Source organism: Poecilia reticulata, chromosome 13, assembly GCF_904066995.2.
Source record: "Poecilia reticulata chromosome 13, P_reticulata-male-v2, whole genome shotgun sequence".
NCBI lineage: Eukaryota > Metazoa > Chordata > Actinopteri > Cyprinodontiformes > Poeciliidae > Poecilia > Poecilia reticulata.
In genome coordinates, this window is record NC_088842.1 from 21,627,808 (window position 1) to 21,650,112 (window position 22,305).

Consider the following 22,305-nt stretch of genomic DNA (forward strand, 5'->3'; position numbering starts at 1 on the left):
CCACTTCATCATTTTTATTATACTTCAGAATTATACACCACTATGAGTTTGCTTATCATGCATCATTCCAATAAAATTGAAAACGACGACGTTTTTGTACATCACTGAGTGCTCAAATGTTCCTCTACTGAAACAGCCACAAATCCCAAACAATAAATACAACAACACCAGAAAAAGGAAAGTGTGAAGGCGATATTTACAAAATAACATTAATGCAGACAGTCAGCCATTCACTCCCTCATCCATAATTAGTCAGTTGGTTTGCTGGGAGAAGAGTAAGAACAGGTGGCCGCAGATGGAGAAAGAACACTTAAGATCAATATATTCTCGGAAGATGACTGCGTTCGCTTTGTTTACTGAAGTGAAATGACTGAAAAGGAAACTACCTCAGGCTGGTTGCGGGGAATGGATATTTTATGGAAGGAAAATTTGGCAAACATGAAAAAAGTAATAATAAAGAGGAACTGAAGGAGCAAAAACACGGGGGAGCCATTTCTTCATTTTGCAGCATGGTAGCATTTAAAATAGATTGCTCAGCATTGTTCTTTTACATATTTCCAATGTGCTTAGCAACGATTGCGTGGCAGATAAACCTTTTTGGATTCAGATTTTAAACTACGGGATGTTTGTAAGATTGTGTACGGGTGGATATTTGTAAGATTGTGTACGGGTGGAGAGTCTCAGGTAGATGTGGACATGCACGCTTTTGAAAAACACAAAATAAAGTGTGTCTAGAACAAGGTCAAAGAGATTGATGTAAAATTATTAACCAAGTCAGAACAAGGACAGGGAGGAGCAGAAGGAGGCATTGAGGAGAGCAGAGGAGGGGCACGAGGAAGAACCTTCTCCGTCTCCAGCCTATGAGATTCAGCAGGGAGGAGCCTGGATGACGGGAAGGAGGGAGCGGGGAGGCAGCAGACAAAGAGGGAGAAGAAGCGGAACATGTTAGGAGAAGGAGGGAGAGGTGGGAAGGTAGAGGTAGGCAGACAGAGAGAGATGCAGTTGTACAGTGAGAGCGTCAGCGAGCCTGCAACTCTTCATCCTCTAATCAGGGAACGGGATATGCTGTGGAGCAGTGATGAACAGATTCACCGCAGAGGCGGAAAATGCAGATAGGAGTTCACCTTGAGCTGGAGTCCAACTGTGCCTCATTGGACCTTTGGGACTACAACTAACCCTCTTTAATCAGACAAATAAGAGCAAGTGGGATTTAATTAGACCTGACAGCCTGCCAAAAGAAAAGGGACCTCAGCTTCAGTAACTTCTGGACTGCAACTGTCTGCAGAGGCCAGAATTCAAACAGGTTTGTGCTTTGGCAGAGGACTGTCACAGCTGTCTCCATGTAGACTGTGGTATCCATCCTCCGCTCACCCTGGAACCCCACAAAGCCAAGCAGGTCCCGCGGCTCCGGACCCCTGGAGCCGGCCTGACCTTGGACCAGCTGTCGCCCGAACCCCTCCTGGAACCAGCAGAAGCGTCCGGCATGTCTCAGAGCAGAGGGCGGTACCACAACAAGAAAGCCGGCATCCGGGCCGCCGTGATTCTGATCGGGCTTCTTCACAAATCCCGCAAAGCCAAGGAGAGGGAGAAAGAGAGAGAGAAAGAGGAGGGCGAAGGGTGGGTTAAAGTTTGTGTTGTTATGCTAAAAACTTTGCTACTTCTGAACGTCTTTACTGTCCTGGAGACATGAGGCACGTCAAGCATCCTTGTAGCTCATTGAGCTTGCATCTGCTGTTTTATTATAAGTCCATTTAGTGAAAGTGATTTTTTTTTTGTTTTTTTCATTCAGTGTACATGTCGTTGACCAGATTCAATTCTTGTATCTGGGTCAGTGCAAATGACACACTAAGAAAAGCGAGAGGGAGAGCTATTGAAGAGTCTAGGTGAATGGAGATTTGCACTGAGTGCTTTTCAAGAGCAAACAAGAGAGACTGAAAGGAAAAAGAACAGAGAGAAAAAGAGAGCAACATTACAAATAAAAGGTGCTGCTACTCTTTCTAGTTCTCTGTGCCATAAGGCTAGAACAATTTCTGTTTGTTTTTTAGTACTTGTTGATGATTATGTTGCTGCTAATGTTGCTGCCTTGTCCCTTCAACATTGATGCAACATGAGGTTAATAGCCAACTACAGAACAGAGCAGAGAAACTATTCAGGGCTATATTAGTACCTCCCACTGGATCAGGTTGGTCTAACCAATGGAATAGTAAATATGAGAACTTGATAGCTTGCTTCCTCTAGATGTACATGCGCTTGGAGGAAGCAAAGGGGTTTTCCCTTCTTGCTCTCCAGCAGCATGGATCAGCTTGCTGCTAATACTGCACACAGTCAATTAGACCCCTGAGAATATCCCACCTGGTAACAAACGGTGCTTAAGGACTGGCAAGGTCGAGACCCCAGCCCTCCCCCTCCTTGGTCTCTGAAAACCTGTTTGCCTTAGCTAATATTTGCACCAACTTGTGCGTGGTTAAACTGGAACCTGAGGAGGGTTTTTGCAGACTGAACATTGAGTATCGTCATGGTGCCGGACACACGTAGTCGCTTGGATGATGTGTGGGTCATGTGTAGCTGTAGCAGTCAACGCACGCTGATGCTTTGTTTTCATAACTTGGACTAAAATAGTGCTGCTTCAAAATAGACTGCAACTCACTTTGCAAATAGCACTAAGTGTACATCATCTGAGTCAGTGTGTGTTTTCATGTAATTTAATAAAGGTGCTGTAAAATTAACTTCTCAAGGCGAGGATGGATAACAGAGCATGCAAATCAGGAATTAGCCTCAGACATCCTGGACCTGACAAGTTTGCTCTTTGTTTACGCCGATTCTTAAGCACTGTAAACTCTTTACAGTTTGATACATTCTTATTGTTAAAGATGCAGTCAAAACTTTTGAGGCTGATTTCTGATTGACTGGCTTTATTGATTTAGACTTGAACTATAATAGAACATTTATTTTAAATAGATCCAACATGTTCCAAATGTTTTTTTGGACTGCAATTGTTTTATCTAAGACAGAACAGTACTAACATCACTGCTGGTCAAATAATGTAATTAGTTGATTGTTACAGTTGGAATAATGACTAAGACTTTGATTTTGATGCATATGGAAAGCAAGAGTGCAAATGAGACCCTCGGCAGGCGTTCCATTTAAAGTCATGGAGCATTTTTAAATTGAGGATTCGTTTTTACTTCAGTTGCAATAATTGAGGTGAATTTCAAAATCGAGGGGAGCTAAAACAGTAAATTGCTTTAAGATATTGTTTTTAGATTTTGTAAACAGTGGTGATGGACTGTACATGACTGAATCAAAATATGGGTTTGTTTAATATCTTAAAGTAAGCATCCTTATTGTGCAGAATTTTATCACTTCTTTATCTTGTAACACTTGGCAACCATAAGCTAATATTAGCAAACCATGGTTACATTCAATTAAAAAGCACACCTGTCTTGAGTTCCCATTTTAGATGGCAATTATATCAGTCCGCCTTGTCGAAATAAAATTCTTCCTAGTTAAAAATTAAATAAAAGATGTCTGCTATTAGATTATTACTAATAAAAATGATATTTGTTAGACATAATTAGGTTTATTTATCTCAAAGTCTCCAAGTCGTTGAGAAAACTGAGTTGTTCATTCTGAGTTTAAACAATTTAATTCCAGATACATCAAATGTCACTTCTTACCAGAAAGAGAATCTTTCCTATATGAATTTATGTTTTAAAAATCCTGTTTAGTCAGTAAATGGTAAAAGGACTTGTCCTACATGACCACAGAGGGAATCTACTCCATACAATCAAGAAGGATAAAACAGAGTAACTTTACGGCACTCCAACGGGCCTTCTTGTTATCAGCTGAAAGTCTCTCTCTCACAGCAAGAATGAAAGGCAGATATGTCTGAACATATTGTGGCAAACTGTTTCCTTAAATGGCAAACTGTTTCCTTAAATAGCTTATTTTATCTGCGCTTCATCTGACTTCAGTTTAAAAACTTTCTTAAACCGAAAATAGGAAACTCAGTATTCTTCACTCCATTAAAACTACTTCCCAGAAGAGTGTTGTTGTCAGTGTGTAATGATAGATACTATTATGGTGTTCGTTGATCAAAATAGATGGAATTTGTTTATTTTTTGTTGTCTGGCTACTCGTTGGCATATATCCAAAAGACAATCATATGCTTCTGGACAATGGTCGGTATTTGGGTTAATAGCTGAATGGAATTTAAGCATGTCAATGAACTGAGGCTCCTTGGATCTCCAAATATTTTACAATATTTTAATACCACAGGGTAAAATAAACCCGAGAGCAACAGGGCGCTGCCAAAAAAGTGATTGCAAGGACAACGAAGCCAGTGGGGGGCCTCCCTCAAATGGATAAATGTAGTTATGCCTGTAGGCTAAAGCTGTCTGTGGATTTAACAATGCTGCTTTGTTTGTCAAACATGCACAAAAGCACACACAAGAACAGGAATGTTTCACATTCTGCGTGTTACAGCCCTGTGTCAAGCGACAAGCGGGGAAATCCTGTCAGTAGCCTGAAGCTCAATAGTCTAAAGCTGTCATGGCTGTTAATGCGGTTGTGTCACAAGATAGTCTCCCCACAATGGCCTACAATTTTAAGGTGTCTTTTTCCGAAGTGCTGGTGAATATGTGCATGATTGCATCCTTTCAGATCCCAAATATCCATCAACAGGAGATCATGTGCTGTTGGAGGATATTTGCTGTATTTAAGGCAATTATTCTTCATGTGCATAGAAGGAAGACAGGATTAGAGACTGTTATTGGGCCTGGTGCATTTGGAAATAAGGCTAAGCTGCCTAAATTGTCAATAAACAGTGATTTATTTAGGTCTTGACTTTGTATCATTGCGAAGTAAAAATAACATTCTTATGGTTCAACAACAGAGGCAGTATTAAGTTTTGCCCATTTTCACTGTGTTCCTCTTACTCTCTAACACTGAGTTGATACAGATGTTTGCCCTCCATTAAGTTGAGCCCTGTTGCTTGTATTAGGGTGTTTATATGACCCTCTGTGCATTAATGCCCTCTGTAACTCATTTATCTCCTGCTACAGAGCCAGCATGACTGTGTTTTTATGTTGTTGTGTATCTCCCATAATGCACTGCTGTCAATGAACAGTCTGATTTTAAAAGCCTCACTTTTATAAAAACCTATGCAGCTATGGCTAAAATATTATGTTGATTTCTACTGGTTTCAACATTCAAGCATCTTAGCAATGCTAGATTTATTAAAAACAAACATAATTCATCCATAAATGTGTTCTGTTTGTTCGAATGTTATCAAACAACAGAAAGCAGAGTGAGTTCTTTACTTTGGAGGCAAAAGAAAGTATATTTTGAAAAGTCTGTGTAATGTTATGCTGATGGCCACTGTATATTTTCAACATACTGACAGAAAGAAATCAAGAAAGTAAACTCTTACCGCCTAATAAAACATATTTCTAAAGCTGAAATGGGTCTTTTCAAAAGGTTTAACAAACTGTGTGTGAACTATGAAGATTTAAAGTTTGGGTCTTCATTTGTACCTGTAGTCTTTTTCTTGATTCTTCATTAGTAAGGGAATTACAAGACTTTGTTGTATGATATCTCGCCATACTGAGCTACAATAATTCTTCTCAAAGTAAAGTCTGTCTCATGAAGCAAAGTAGAGGGCAGCTGATGCAAACTAAAAGCACACACCTTCATGCCATTGAACCACACCCTATATTTTTATCTTGACAGCTTGAGACTAAATCGTTGTAAGGAAATTGTTCTTGAGGTGCACCGTTGTGTTGAGAAGAGTAGCAAAGACCTTAGGCAGGCCAGCAATTTTCACTCTTTGAGTGTGAACAAATAAAAAAAAAAAAAAAAAAAACCTATAGTGACGGATAAGATGAATAGAAATGCTTGCTAACCTGTTTACAGTTAGCAGGAAAATTAGCATTTGTTTCATAACTTTCTATCACCCAACACCTGAGACTTTTACTCGGTTTTTCTTTTGAATTGAATTATTCCTTGTTCAAAACCTGGAATGCTGAAATACAATGCATGCTAGTTGGTTTCACCAAGCCTTTAGTAATAGTGAAGAGAACTTCAGGTTTTGCTGACTGACCTTTTGGTTTTCTGTGGAAATATCTTGTTACCCCACAGATTGCCTTCACTCTGTCTGCTAAGTTAAGCTGGCTCCAGCCTTATTTACTCAGGCTTTACTGTACAAACATTACAATGATATCAATATTTTCATTTCATTCTCCCAGAGACAACAAAAACTGTATTGTGTTCTTTTAAATGTCAAACGGTTACTTTAAAACTGAAAAGGGTAATACATTCGCAAAACTGGAATTTTTTTTAGTAACTAAACAAAGCTAGAAATTAAAAAAAAAAAAAAAACTGTTGTATATTAGATATGTGTCATTATGCAGTAAGAACTCATTTTAACAGAAGAGACACACAACATAGTTAGTGGAGTAGACTTAGACCACACAGACTGACTTCAATAATGACTTGATGTCAGGATGTTGTTGCTCTAAGCAAACAGAAAAGGCAGGAGTATTGATTTTGAAAAGTCATCACTGGTTAAATCATTAAGGGTAAGCGAGCTAATGAGAAAAAAAAACAAACAAAACAAAAACACTTGTACATCTGGTTGACAGTTCTTGATATGGAGCATAGAAATCATCAAGCACAAATTGAGTATCGTCTCCCTTAAAAGTGTAAGCAACACTTTAGCACCGTTCAATTGTTTTCAACATTCAACAGCATTAGCATGCTGCAGGAAACTCAGTGTTGCAAATAAAATACATTTAACTGAGTCCTATGTTGGACATGTGGCCGCTGAAAGGCTTTGGGCTGAACAGCTAACAAAGGTAATTACACCAGCAGCTGGTCACAGCTGAAAACCATTGCAGATAACCTTCCTGGCTTTTCTTGGCACATAGAGTCATACATTACAGCCTGCCAGTCAGTAGTCCGTCGAGAAATAATAGTCACACTCCCACAAAAAAAAAAAAAATGAGATATTTGCTTACATTTATGCTTAACTTTAGAAGTGCAGGTTTAATAATTAGAATCAAATAGGCAAGTTCAGCTGCCCTTTAGTTCTGAGCAAAGTAAAGGTTAGATATTTCAGAAGAAAAAAGAATAAACACAGAGATCATGGAGTAGGTTTAGTTTTTGATGCAACCAAAGCAGTAACAGACCATTCGTCAATTTCTATCCCCGTTTCATATGACCTGTATGTCGCAATTTTCACTCCCTTTTTCTGAACAACAAACCATACACCCCTTGCAAATTTTGATTTGAAATTATTATCCAAGAAGTTTGATTCTGATCAACGAAAATGAACACTTTTTCAAAAGTTACAAGTACAAAAAGAGTACAAATAAAGCAGTTTTTTTATTTACACTCTCATTAAAAAGAGCACAACAAAAATTATTTCAACCCTTGTCAATCATCAATGGAAAAGTCAACAACCCAAAACTCTTTATTTCGCTGACAAGCATATTTCTATGTTTCTGTTGGAATTTTGGCAAATTATCTTTGATGATGATCTCTTTAAGTATTTAACCTTGGAAAGCCCGTTGCCATCTTTAGCTGATTATCAGATTCAAAACTGGCCCTCTCTAAAACATTAATATTACTTCCACTCAGAACAAATATGGTGGTCAAATTAAATGGTTATTTTAAATGATAAAATTTTTATGTACGCCATTTCCTGGAACCTTAGGCACAGTTCTAAAAAAAATCTGCCCAATAAACATACCTGAAAGCTTGGGTAGGAAAGAATAAAGAACAAAGTTACAAAATGACAAAGTAACAAATGTACTTGGCATACATTTTTATGTATGCCATTTCCTGGAACCTTAGATACAGTTAGAAAACAAATCTGCCCAATAAATATATATGAAAGCTTGGGTAAGACAGAATAAAGAACAGTTACACAATGGCAAAATAACATGTACTTGAACCTTAAAGAAAATGTTTTAACATACTTTTAACCTAAGTTAAATAGAACATTTATATGGTGAGGGCTTTAACAATAGTCTTTAACAGACAAAGCTGGAGCAGGAAAGGAGAGGGAGAAATTACAACCTTTACAGAAAGAAAACATAGAGATCAGACATCAGTGTGTTGACTTGAATAATTGATAATGGCCAGCATTAACCTTTGTTGTGCAAACAATAGCTGAAATTCAGTGTCCTGGAAAGTCAAAAACATTTGGTTTCTTTGTCTTCAAAAAAGCCTTCAAAGGCAAACAGGATTTTACATAAACATAAAAAAGGGATTATTTATTTTTTTTGGATCATATTAGTTCTTAGAATTGGATAAATATATTTTCTGTTGAACAACCACACATCACTTAACGGGTTGTGATTTTTATTATTTTTAAGCTCAGCCATTCAAAAAAGGAAAATACTTAATTTTAAAAATGATTATTAGAAGAGTTATACTAATGAAATGCATTTGAACATTTGATCACAGCTGAGTGGGATCATCTCTGTAAAAAGGTTTTGGCCTTAAACTGGTCTTAGACACGTAGCTGTTAACTCGCGAAAGACATTTTTATTATCCATCACGGCAGTAGTAGTTGATGCCTATTAGGCTGGGAAAAATTTTATAGATGTTTTTTGATTTATTTATTTCTAAATTATATTGATGTACAGTGAGATGGGTTATCCACCACCAGAAAACATCCGAGACCATCCCTGGTCTTCCCAGGAGTCAACCCTGCAAGTTCAACCTAAGTTCAGACCATGTATTACTGCCAAACACTGAAAAGCTACTTCTGAGATTTTACTTGCCTCTGTGGGCATTTCCAAATGTCAAAGTTCAATATGGTACCTTTAAAAATAGACAGTACAAATTTGGCATGTTTGCAAGGTTTGCTAGGAGAAAGGCTTAGCCGTCTTGTAGACATTTGCTGTAAAAGTTTGAGAAGTTGTATCTTAAGAAATCCCAAAATGTTGGCACAGTGTCTGAAAGTAAAGATTTGTTGCATAATAGCTGTTAAATACTGAAGCAACAATGGGAGTTAGTGAGCAGTTTCCAATTAATGATATTGTATTTCATCCATACAGATTCATAATTTCAAGTTGAATTTTCTTGATTAAATTATGGTGTGGCGTAACATTCAATAATACTTTGTTTTATTGTCTCCTGTATATTCAACCTGGGTTTAGGTAAATCTGCTTTCAATTTTAGCAAATATATTCTTAGAGTCCCCAACAAATATATTTCACATTCAAACTACTGTTTGTTTATTGCACGGTCACTCAGTTTGTGAGAATGGCCTGGTGTAGGCAGATTTACACATGTACCATGCTAGCATTTAAAAGCCCACTTAAAAGCAGATTAAACCAATTAATTAATTGAGTTTCTCCTTTTTTTAATTAATTTGTTTTACAAAGTTCTTTTAAAGCATTATTTCAGTCTCTTAGAGTATTTTCCTGCCTGGCTGTGGTTGCTTTTTCATGGCTGGATAGCTATTGTTTTGTCCAGTGCAATACAAAAATACAATTTGTCCTAATGTCAACATTTCTTTTTCCGTCTTTCTTAAAATATAGCTCTTCTAGCTGAGAGGAAAAATGAGTTGGCCTTTGAAAAATGTTTTTTTTTTTTTTTCATTATATCCTGTGGAATACTTTAGGTAATTACATTTGACGAAGCATTGAACAAAAATAACCTGTAAGGAAAATGAGCTTCAGATGATGCCTTAGAAACTACTCTTCGCTAATGCTTTTCTTCTCCACCTTACACAGTTTTTCCCTCTTTCTTCCACATGCTGTCAAACTCTCCTCCTCCTGCCGTTTAACACAGTCTCACTTGATCACTGAGTCATATAGTTCCAGCCCTCCGTCTTCCTTCTCTTTTCTTTCTAAGCACTCCATCAGTTTAAACTGCGTATTGTTTCTCCTGAGCATTTCTTTCCTTCTTGTGACTACATAAACTCCACACACATTTTTCTCACACCTGTTTGTGCAAACACGTGTGCCTATAATACACAAGCTTGCCGGGCGTGACATGTTATTGTCTTTAACAAGTGCCCAGAGACCCACCCGAGACATTCCTATTTACCCGGCTCTGCACATGGGATTGAGAAGGCTATATTTAGTCTGCAGAGATTCATTTATTCTCCCTCACCCACTCTGTGGTCTTCTCCCTTTCACTCTGTCTTCCATTCATTCTGTTCTCTTCCCAGTCCGTCTCCAGATTGTTCTCTTTTTTCTTTTCTTTTTTCCAAGACCGTTCTGTTCTGGTGTGGCTATCCAGCGCGTAGTGCAGTGGCGCTAGTTGATAAGTAAGATATCTATTGTCATTTGACAGACACATAACTTTTTTCTTTCTTTCACTCCAGTTGTTGGGGAAAAAAAGTGTGAGACTAAAAAAGATAGATGTAGGGGGAATTCAGGAAAATGAATGGGATTAGACAGGATTTATGATATTTCCACTGATATGACAAAGAAAATGACAATACCAGACATTTTTATACACTCATCCAACACCATCCCTGAGAACAAGAACGTCTGCCTGCCTTGTTGAAATGTTTTAATCTATATCTGACGATGGTCCACTGCGTCAAGAGATCATCACAAGTCTGGACCATCAAGAACCTAGCGTTCTTCTGAAGCAGCTAAGTTAATGTTACGAAGCACAGTATTTTAGGACAAATGGTTTCCCAACTTTAACCAAGAGCATCGGGTTGAACCAAACACGGCACACTTGCTGTTGTCCATCCATGTCATAAATTTGGGGGTTTTTTGGAATGCATTTAAAATATTATTTTTTCCATGTATAAAATCTGTTCATATAAACTGTTGTTTCCACTGATTCCATAATTTCCAATTTGTGCAGTCAGTTCTTGTTTTTGAGTGATTATTCCACTCACAGTGGTTCAAATGCTCCCTTACTGCCCCCAAAATTCAGATATAGTTGATTCCCGGCAAGCAGAGCTGTGTTGCTCGCTTTAGATCAATGGTGGACTATTTCCCCAGTTTGCTAAATATCAATGCACCTCTTTTCCTTTTCAGCCCAAATGGAATGACATTTCTTTCCAAAAGGAAGGGCCTGCTTTTGTTATTTAAAATGAGCTGACATTCAAGTGTTCGCCACATTACCTACAAGGCTGCATGTTAATACATTCCCTAATTGCACTCATCTATAGAAAATACATGTAAATGTCTATCTGTTGTTTCTTGGCTTCATTTGTGCGTCCAGACAGAAACATTTCTGAGGTGAGGCAAAAGCTGCACTGTGTAATCTTCTACAAGTTCATAGTATTTTATTGTAATGTTTGGATGTTAAATCTAAAGCCATAGGCAAAGTGCCTGTACATGTGTCATAGTTTGTCATTCTGTCTGCAATATTTTACATTACTTTATTATACAGGCTAAACCACTTTGTCTTTGTATAACTTTGCGTCTTTCACAGGAAGAAATCAGAAAAGATCAAAGTTTAAGTTAATCTGCTTAACTTTACACACACAGCCTTTCAATATCGACTCTTTATCTGTTGCACATGTATTTTGTGCACAGCAACAAAAAGGCTGCAAGTTATATTGAAACAGTTGATATTTCTCTGCAAGTATTGCAGCTTCACCTTCAAGCTCAAATTGGTGAAGAGGAGGATTTTTTTATCCAGCTTTTCTGAGTCTGGGATTCAGTGACAAGGCAAATAGTTATACAGTTAACGCAATATAGCCAAAAAATGATATAGTTCAAACGATAAATTATTTCCAAAATATAACCAATACGCTCTGATGTCTCGCATCGCAGAAAGTAACTGGGATCCTTCTGCTTTGTAAACAATGCAGGGAAATCTCTGCTTTTTAGAAACTGTGACAGTTTGTAAAAAACAATTCAAATCTCTTCAAGGCAAGGAAGGTGAAACAAGGAAACTGCTTTAGCATGTTCATTTTAGCCTTTTTGTACACAAACCTTTCATATGCAAAGAAGTTAGCCAGTTTCTGGGAAAAAAGAGATCAAACAAATTGGCAAAGTGAAATGAAATATATCCACTTTGCTTGATGATCATCGGAAGTCTTGATGTTTAAATGTTGTCATTGGCATCGATTGTAGAAAAGCCCTTATAAGTTGATCTGAAATAATACTCTTTCATCCAGATGTTTATTTCAAAACTGATATGTTTTCACTCAGCTGAAGAAAAAAAGTTCTACTGCTACCTAACAGTTTAGGACCCGGTGTCCTGATAAGATAAATTAGATGAGAGAGAAGTCTTGTGGCATTTTCAAATGATGGTTTCTGTTTTAAGCGATGGGCAGGAGATAAAGGTAAAAAAAAACTGGAGCAGCAAGATAGATGAAGAGTGTGACACACAGATGTCCTACGTTGAAATCTGAACGGGTGAAGACGAGGAAGCTATCGAGCAGATATGAATGAATTATCGCAGTCACAGATCAGAAGCAAGCCTCGTCACATAAAAACAGGAGATCCGAGCATCGGTGACATTTTATTATGAAACTCATCAGCGTCAAGAATAATATTTCTTCTTGAAAAGTTTGTAACTAATTAAACTGGGACTTGAGTCCCAGTTTAATTTCATTTCTGGTTTTAAAATATAGACTCTTGAAATGATATGCACTATTTTTTCCACGCTAAATAAACAATGTAATATCCTGATTAGATATCAGATTTAAAGATTAAATTATAAAAGCAGTTGATCACGACAGATGTTAGTGTAAAATAGATGGAAACTGAAGAATCTCCCCATATTAACAGGGGCTTGCATATTCTTCTTTTCAAAACACCTAAAGTTCAGTCAGATTGGACACCATTTTTCAAATTGTGCCACTTTAATCTGAGTTGTATATGTTCAAGGTCATTGTCTTAGATCAGTGGTTCTTAACCTGGGTTCGATCGGTCTCAGGGGTTCGGCGAAGCCTCTGCCGCTGAGGTAAAGACACACTTGTGTAAAGTCGTGATGACGCGGCCCGCTTTGCCATCACTTGCTGCAGAGGATCACGTTACATTTCTTAGCCAGTCAGTGCTGTGGAGGCGCACTGATTGAAGGAGCTCCACTCTCAGCATGGATTTGAACTTGAGTCTTTAATTACTTCAGCAAAGCTCACAATTTTTACCAAATTCCGTAACTTTCGGTGTAGTTCAAAATCTGCTCCTTAGTCGCATCTTTTCGGGGTTGGTACTGCCTCTAGTGGTGTGGAGGTGGTAACACAACTAAGATAATTACATTACTAAATCAGAATACCGCAAAGTTTGTATTATTCATTATTAATTTTTCATTATCTTAAGAATGTAGAGCTAATTAAATGATCTAAACAAGACCTTAAAGTGGTTCCAGTTTCTCTCGCCAACCTGTTGAAACTGTGGCAAATTTTAAATACCTTGGGTCGTTCCTAGACAGTCAGCTCAACTGTGCTGAAAACACGGACTATATTTTGAAGAACTGTTCTCAGAGATGCTACCTTTTAAGAAGACTTGGTGATCTTCTTAAAGTGACACAACTAGAGTCTAGTTGGGTCAAATGTCTTGAATTTGAAAAAAAAAAATTATTTATCACGAAAGAAGGTTTCAGTGAATGTGCATATGAATCTGGTGGGTTCGGTACCTCAAAAAAGGTTAAGAACCACTGTTCTAGAGGAAGGTAAACCACCAGCTTAAGTCTCATGTCTTAAAATGTTTTCAGTCTGCATTGCCAGTAGTTGCCTTGTCAACAAATCCGATTAAAATGCAAAAGGTTCTGTAGGAATAGCACTTAATTTTCCTTCCATTGACTTAACAGCATGATATCTGCCGCTGGACTGGATTAAAAAACCTTTTAGGAAACGAAAAAGTATTTGTGAAAATGGATGATTGTTAGTCACATCCCTCAGGGGTCAATATTAGGACCTAAACTTTGTGCTGTATACCAATGATATCTGGAACATATCAAACACAATAACATTTTTTTTAAAGGACAGTAGTATGTTGTACTCAAGGGAGGATTTAAAAAAAAAAATTCAAAATATTTGCAATAAAAGACACAAATTCTGATGTAAAAATAAATTACATAATAAATAACAAAGATTTCATGAAAAAAGTTGTTTAGAGGAGACAATACATATACAATTAATTAACCAATAAACCATTTGGAGACTACATGTAATATACATGTGCTAAGATATTTGAATGTTTAAGAAATAAGACCTGTTTTACTGTGGTATCCTTCACTCTTTTTGAAATAACTGGAATAAAAGGAAATGTCTTGCAAAACACTTCTGGAACCATTTTTGAAAATACAGAAAAATAGTATTAAAATATTATGAAAACATTTTTCATTTTGTCGGTGGAAGTAAACTGTGGTGTAAAAACTTAGATTTAGCTACGCAGAGTCTGACTAGTTTGTAGATCCTGTAAGTGAAATTGTTCTGTTTGTATAATGTATATCAGTATGTGGATGTTTACATAATGAATAGAGTCTATGGATGGATCCGTTAACATTATACAATCTGTATTTTTTTTTTTTGCTATCAATATTTTCCATTATATGTAGTTTTGCAGTTGTTTCCTCTCTAATGTCCAAAAATAAATCAGTTGATATTTGGATTTTTTTCGGCTTGTCTGGTTTCACTGCTGTTCATTTCATGAGGCAATATAATGATGCCGAGCCTCTTCCCACATGAAAAAAGCATCGACTTACATTGCCTTCTAATGATTGCTCTGTTGTTGACCTCTCTGACCCCTGGGCTCTCCTGTTGGACAGACAGATGCATACATACATCTTTTATTAACTCTTTGTGTGGAGCACATGTTTTAATATCGACAGACTGGCTTAAATAAAACAGAGGGAAGTGGAAGAAGAAGAAGACGGAGCAGAAAGAGGTTTTAATTCAATCTGATGGATGGAAGTTAATAAAACTGATCCAATAGGGTTGCTATGTGTATTTTCAAGCTTCCATGTTTGCAGATGTAAACTGTTGGCACGGTTCATCAAGTATATGTTATCCTTTCTGTAAGACGGGTTCATAGCCTCTAACTTAATTAAGCACAGTCACGTTAAGCCGTGGGTGTCAGATTTTATGCGTACCTGCTGTAACAGCAGCCTCAGTGAGTGCTTATCAAACCCACAGCTGTCACGTCTAATAAGTGATATTGCAGTGGCTTCTGCTGTGTGATGCTATTTTTTTTATTATCAGACCTCTCTGCTCCGACCAGGTCTGCACACTTCGTGCCTTTCTAATTTTCTCCGTCTACAATTACTGTTGGATTAACTCCATTAGAGAAACAATCACTGGCGTAATTGGCCAATCAGCTCGAAGATCAGCGTCTCCGTGAAGTTTCATTATAAATATTAGGTTTAGCTGAAAACTGGGCCAAACAGTGAGCTCCTAATAACAGAAACCAGAATGTCATCATTCTGCCTGTGTCCTCTCTCCTTTATCTTTTTATCCTTTCTCCGTCATCCGGATTTCCTTTTCATGCCTTTATCTCTTCTTCCTGAGTCTGGTCAGTCATGTGAGCATGCATGGAGGTCTCGTTTTGTTTTATGTCTCTTTTTTTCACCCCATTTCCCCCTCCAAGCTGATCCCGGATGTTTCATTAGTCAAATCTTATCTTAAAAGTCAAACTGACTTATGATGAGAAATGAGATTCTGTCTCTCTTTTTGTATTTTTTTTTTTTGCCTGAAAGGCTCCCACATAAGCACACTTATATACTCTTGCATCTCATTATTAGATAAACATAATCCGGGAATAGATGTAATTACTGTTGAATAAACTTTAATTAAGCAGCAGCAGCACATGCAAACAGGATTACGTGGATGTGGCTCTGCAATAAAAGCACGTCTTGTTCGCCATATGAATGAGGAGCATTATGCAGTATTTCCTGTTGTCGCTGCATGTTTGCAATTATTAAATCTGAAAGAGTCTGGAGGACATAAGAACAAGAATATGTTTACTATTTAAAGAAACTTAAAGTTTGGGATAGATTCCTCTGTTCTCAGAAGGCCACCCTAACTGAGAGATTCACAAACGCCATCCCAGCTTCGGTGTTTTGCCCATGGCCTGTTTTCTGCGTGCAGCAATGCAATTTCGTGGCGGCGGCAGCATTTTGCATTGGCAGAGAATTTCCTGCCACACCTTGTCTGCGTCAGCTGGTTGTGAGAGGGCTGAATGTGACATGGTCATTTTTTATTTTACAGCCCAGGTTTTTTTTTTACTGAATTTGGAGCATAATCTCTTTCAGATTTACAAAATATTCATCAGAACAAAACGTTGGATAGAAAGAATTTCAGAACAAGCTGTAAAGGATTTGTCACTTTTTTGTTTCCTTTTGTCCTAACAGGCAGACAACACATAATCTGAGTCTGAGCCATGGCCTTTAATCATTTTAAGCCCTTTCTAAGAAAATCTGACTGGTCATTAAAGTATTTACTCTGCCCAGACAGGCTACTAGCTACTAATAATTTGTAAAGTACTCATACCTCTATCATTTTAAATCCAGTTATTTTAATTTTAATTCAGTGCGATTAAGCAGTTCCGTGTAATGAAATGCGAGATATTTTGTGGTCCATCCCTACAGTAATTGGCACTTTGTGTTCACCGTCCTTTCTTGACCTTCTTGTATCTCTCAGGTAACGGCTGTGAAAATTTCAGATGTGATTTTTAACACCTTAAAAGCTGAAGTTCAGAGTTTTCTCTGAAGGGAACCTTGGTTTCCACTCTTCCTGCCTGACCTTTACATCTGTACATGCACTCCACTCTCGGCTCTTCCTCCGTCTACTGGCAGCGAGTCTTAAAACTGCTGTGTGAAAATAAATCTCTGGGCTGAATAGTTAAGGTCATATTGAGATGCTCTGATCCAAAGCACCTGGTATGAGAGCCGTTCATGTTAAAAAGCTTTTTTTTTTTCTCTGATTCATTTTCCCCATGACTTGTTCCTCCTTTGCTTCCTCCTTCTGTTCCAGCACACACCCTTCATCCTCCTTACCCTCTTGGTCTGAGTCATTTTCAAACTTGGAACAAATAATGATGACTTTATCTAACATGGACACTATGTCATTCTTGACTTTTTCCCCTTTTACCTGAATGCTTGTCAGAGTTTCATTCAAACAGGCTTACTTAAATAGTGATCCATGGCGCATGGGACATTTACTACTTGTTTGAGGTTCAACATGTTCAGGTTCACTGAGTACAAAATATACCTATTATTTGCTTTGTCCCTGCTATTATTTAAATGCAATTTCAGCACAGAGCAAAGTTCTTGATCCTGCTGCAGTTATATGTTTCACTTTATGTGGGTGCCTCTGTTTCCATCTATGCCCAGTTGATGTGAGGATATACTCCAAACATTGCTGGTGAGATTAATATTTTAGTGGGTTTGGTCAGTATAACAAAATGAATTCTGCTATCTCTTAAAGTTATTATTCAGTGGTATATATATATATTTTTTTTTTATGGATACTGCAGTCTGAATGTACAAAAACAGTTGGGCATTAAATTAGGCATTCCGCTGTAGGATTTCCCATAATGCAAAGCTTTAAGAAGTACACAGAAAAAAAAAAGAGGAAAACTATGAATTCCACATTGTGTGACTTTGGGATGATGACGTCATAAGAGCCACAGGAATTGAACCAATTAGCTGACGTAGTGGTGCGTGCTCTTGGTACGAGGGAGTCACAGTTTCCAAGTTCTTGGTCAGAAATAGAACGAGAACACCCAAGTGAATGGAGCAACTCAGAATCCAACATGCCATCTGCATGAATGGAACACGCTGAAAGTGGCAGGTCCAAACTATTTATCAGCACTTCTGATGGTTTGTTTCACATTGAACTACACACTTCCATAAACCTTGAGTTGTGAACCAGTTACTTTTCTTTGTGAAGACATAAAGTGGAGAGAAATACTTTATTGGCTTCTTGCTAATGGTGGTCACCCCATCACTGGTCAATATAAATGGTTTTCTGACTTGCAGCTAAAGCACACCACTGTGCAAAATACAAGAAAACAAAATCTAAAGAGTAATTTGATTAAGAAAAAAATAAGAAATTATATAAATTACTTAAAAGCACTGTGATGGTTGTCTTATGCAAACAATATCAAACTCGATAACAAAATCGGTCAAAATATGTAATGCAACAAACAATATAATACTATAATAAAGTAGCAATGTTTTAATCAGGAATATTATTTTGAACAACTCTAACAAATGTTTTTCACAGAATATTTTTTATTTCCTTTAACAGTACATTTAAGCAGGAGCAGAAAAAAATAAGAGGAATTCTTTCTTTTCAAATAAAATTGTTGTTGCAGGAAATCTGCAAATGGAAAAAAAAATCAACAACCATCACTGCAATATTTGAACAAAACAATATGCAGTATTTAGTTTTCCCCGCTCTTTGTGCCATTTTGTCTGAGAGGGAAGCTTGACATCGCTTCTCGTCAACAAGTTCATTGATTTTTGGTGTTAGGTTTTGAGTCGTGGAAATTCTGAGAATACTTTGGGGGTGCGCCTCGGGACTACGAGTTTTGTGTGCTTTATCCGTGCATGAAGTCAGACTTTGTCTTGGGTTTTATGTTACGCTGCAGTTCCATAAGCTCCATCTGGATGTTTGTTGTTGCTTTCTCAATGTCAAAACCAAACAGATTTAGCATTCTAGAGCTTCAAAGTAAACCAAATTGTGTACTCATTGTGCAGCTTGCTCATCTAATCGCCAAAATGTGCACATGGGAACGTAGCGGGAGCAACGTCTTCAAATGCTTTAACCATTAAAGCAGCGAATCGATAGGTGCATCCATGTTTACTTATAAGTTGTACTGCAAGTACACTTATACTTATACTTGCAGTCAGAAATAGTTGCAGTATAAGTATAAGTGCAGTATAAATCCGTCAAAATATATATAAAAATAAAATGTAGAGCATTGTGGGATTTGTAGTGTTACTAGGGTAAGTGCTTTATAAGCTACTGGCATGTTGCTAAAAATAGACAAATTATTTAGCGGCTACATGCCTTCTGTGATGTCACCAGATTTATGTGTGACTGGAAACTAGGTTTGGAAAGGGCCTAGGTTTTATCTTGATTAAAGAATGTTTCACAACAAAATAGCAAAAGAAACGGATAAACTGAACATGTCATGTTCAGTAGTAGCTCAATAGTTGACCTAGTAAGCCAGGTTGATTTTTGAATAATAAAAGTTTGAATAATATAAGTAATTCTATGCAGCTTAGACATCGATATATTAAGTCAATCGTTACATTTCCAAAAAAAGGTTCAAGGCAGTAAGATTGTTGTTTTGTTTGGGATTTTAACCAATAAAATGCCAAGAAATACATGGACCATGGATCTACGTAGTTCTACGTGGACATTTTCCTTCAAATGCACACAGTTTGTAAATATGATTGTGCTCAGACGGTGTAAGGCAGAAAGATTTGGGTCGCTCTAGTTGTAGAAATTCACAGCACAGATGCGCCCCGGAGACAGATGTCGTCTATACATGCTTTTCCTTTTCGCAGGTCAGCAGTGGAAAACCACTTGTTACCTGCCATTCACAGACAACAAAGAAAGAACAGTACATGATGCACTTCAGAAACGTGTGTTTTGTTCAGTCCGATATTCTCTCTCAGTCTGTGATAGCGTATGATCTTCTTTTAATGTTCAACCTTGGCTACTTAGACCTGACAGTCAGACAGACTAATATACAGGAACACAATCGTGCTTTGTTATAATGCTGAGACCGGTTGGGGGATGCGGGGGGGGGGGGAGGCTAGGCCTGAAATGACTTCTTTTTCTGTGTTTTTCCATTTCTTGCTGCGTTTCTTGTGCTCTCTATTTTCTTTTCATTTATTATTCTGCACCTAATTCAGCATTTCACCTTTGCCGCTTGCGACCACTTGATGCAGCAGAGAGAATGGAGAGCCGGTAACATTTATTTCTGCAGCTAATGAAGCAAAAGAGGATGCATATTAATTTTACATTAAAACACCTAATTAAAACTCAGCTCTGTCCTTGTAGCTCCTGAACCTACAGTGATCGGAAACAAGTTTCCACTTCAAACACGTCATGTCTGGTTCAACAGCAAATTATGCGTACATTCAGTGTACTTTGTCTGTTTCATCTGTATATCCTAGAATGTATTAATTAGAAATATCAGTCTCATCACTTATGACTACTCTTGGGTTTTCAACAAGATTTTCTCAAAATGTCTTATCTTCCCACATCTCCTCAGTTACAGCTCAACCTTTAGCATCTGGGATCATCATTAGTGTGCACTCAATGCTTCTGAGTATGCTATGATACAGAGGAAAGTAGGAAAATGAGAATAATGTTTCAGACACAAATGACCTCTTAAAGCTCTTTGTCAGCCCCCTGGAACTCCTTTGAGGATAACAAAAACAGCAGAAAGTCTCTTAATTGCAGATTCCCACCGAGGTCGTGCTAAAACCTTTGATTAGAGGAACATTAAATGTTAAAATGAAATAGAGGTGCGCAGTTACTTAACAGCTATAGGATTCACTCTTGTCCACTGGCTGTAATGGCCACTTCAGATAGAAGTTAATGATTGGGGTCAGCGCTTTGTGGTAAAACTGTAGTAAATCTTTAGAATATAATCAGAGGGCATTTTTTTAAAGAATAATTTAGTCTCGCTTTTTATTGGAATTACACCAATTTGATTTTTTTTAAAATTTATTATAATTGTTATAGTTTTGGTTAAGACTGCTCTAGCTTAAAAAGCCAATACATTTTGCTGCAATGGGCGAACGTTTTCTGGTTCAGAATGTATAAAAAAACGTCAGGCAAATTGAATTACAATCCAAGACATAAATAAAACAACACTCTTGTCAACCTAATCAGGGGAGAACTTGTTTTCACCACTAACACTAAAACGATGAGATTTGGCCTGAGTTTTATCCATGTGCCTTAAAGGGTCTAAGTTCTCATTTGTGCTTCACCAAACATCCTCATTTGAATGTGTTTCAACACTAGCACAGCACAAATGTCCAGATCAAAGTGTGAGTTAAATATAAAGTAGCTAATTCACGTCAGAATTTAAATGGAGAGAAAATCAACAAGCTAAAATAATCAAGTCTTGTTTTCCGCTTAGTCAAACATTGAAACATGGAGATCTATGCAGGCTGACTTATTGTTCGAAGCCTTTTCAGGTGCTGTGGTTTTTCACACTTAAACGACAGTCCCATTTTTAAGCAGCCTAATTAAAGGAAAACACGGCTGTATGACCCTGTGAACACTTTGTCGATCACAGATAAATTAATATCTGAATAAATTAAAGATGTTTTCTTCCCCTTGTGTTTCTAGGAAACAGGAACTGCTGAACATCTCTAACGTCCCCCTGGGAGAATGTCCCCCATCGCCACCTCGCACAGCACCACCCAGCATGAAGGTATGACACCATGATTATACCTTCATATATTGTGTGGAGGGATTATATTTACCGCATCACATCCATATCACAACCTCCTTGAGATTGAAACAAGATTTTATATGTCCTAACACGGTTTTGTGTTGTACATGATAAATGTAAAATCATATAAACAACGTTTAAATGTTTTTTTATTATTATTTTATGTGTGCATGCTATGCTGAAGTAAAACCACAGCTTATCATACTTCAGAATTTGCAGGTATTTATTTATTGCTGTATGGGATATGTGCAAAGGGCAAGTATCTAAAATGAGGTTCAGTTAAGCTTTTTTATATTTGTTTTTCCTTTCTCTGATCTCAGTCAATATATGCTTGATTGCATCAGCTGAATTCTGGTCTTCCAGGCGGGGAGTGCTGTAATCCCTTCTTTATGTATGTACTTGACATTAAAGAAGGGATTAACTTTAGAGAACAGGAAAATAAAGAGGTAATACGCCACGCTAATGCAGAAACTAGAGATTCTTGGCTCCAGTTGTAAAATTTCAACCTGTATTTTTCAACTAAGAATTTCCCACAAGAAGGAATAGTTTGATTAATGAAATTTAATGCATTAACATTTTTCCAATGTTTGCAAAAATGCTGTAGTGCTTTATTCTCCATTAGTGTGGGATAACTTCCTTTTGCAGATTATTAGTCATTACTGGTTCGGAAAGTTTACAGTCTCATTTTTTATTACAAATTATCCAATTTTATTTGCGGTTTTACTTGTAAATGGGCCTGGGCCAGTTTCTGGCTTCAAGATTTTGAACAGTTCTGGTCTCACATCAGTGCAAGTTGTCTGTCATGATGATCTCATGGTTTAAAGTTTTTTTTATTAAGATGTTAGAAAAACTATTAGTTTATTTATTTGTGATGAAGACATTAATAAACATCAACAAGTATGTAAATACACAAAAGTTAGCAAGACATTTTCTATCAGTTGTCCCT

General features: G+C 37.3%; 1 protein-coding gene across 11 annotated transcripts in view; it reads left to right on the forward strand.

Moving 5' to 3' along the window:
* rap1gap2a (RAP1 GTPase activating protein 2a) overlaps positions 1 to 22,305 on the forward strand; it is a 98,434-nt gene that overhangs the window by 50,035 nt on the left and 26,094 nt on the right. For 9 of the 11 annotated variants that reach the window (XM_081614276.1, XM_081614280.1, XM_081614274.1 and 6 more), the window contains one exon: positions 21,254 to 21,338. In XM_081614276.1, coding sequence (XP_081470402.1) covers positions 21,254 to 21,338 — 85 coding nt within the window. Of the gene's footprint in view, positions 1 to 927; positions 1,618 to 21,253; positions 21,339 to 22,305 lie in introns of those variants that run through there. The other 2 variants (XM_008426026.3, XM_008426027.3) reach the window with 1 other exon arrangement.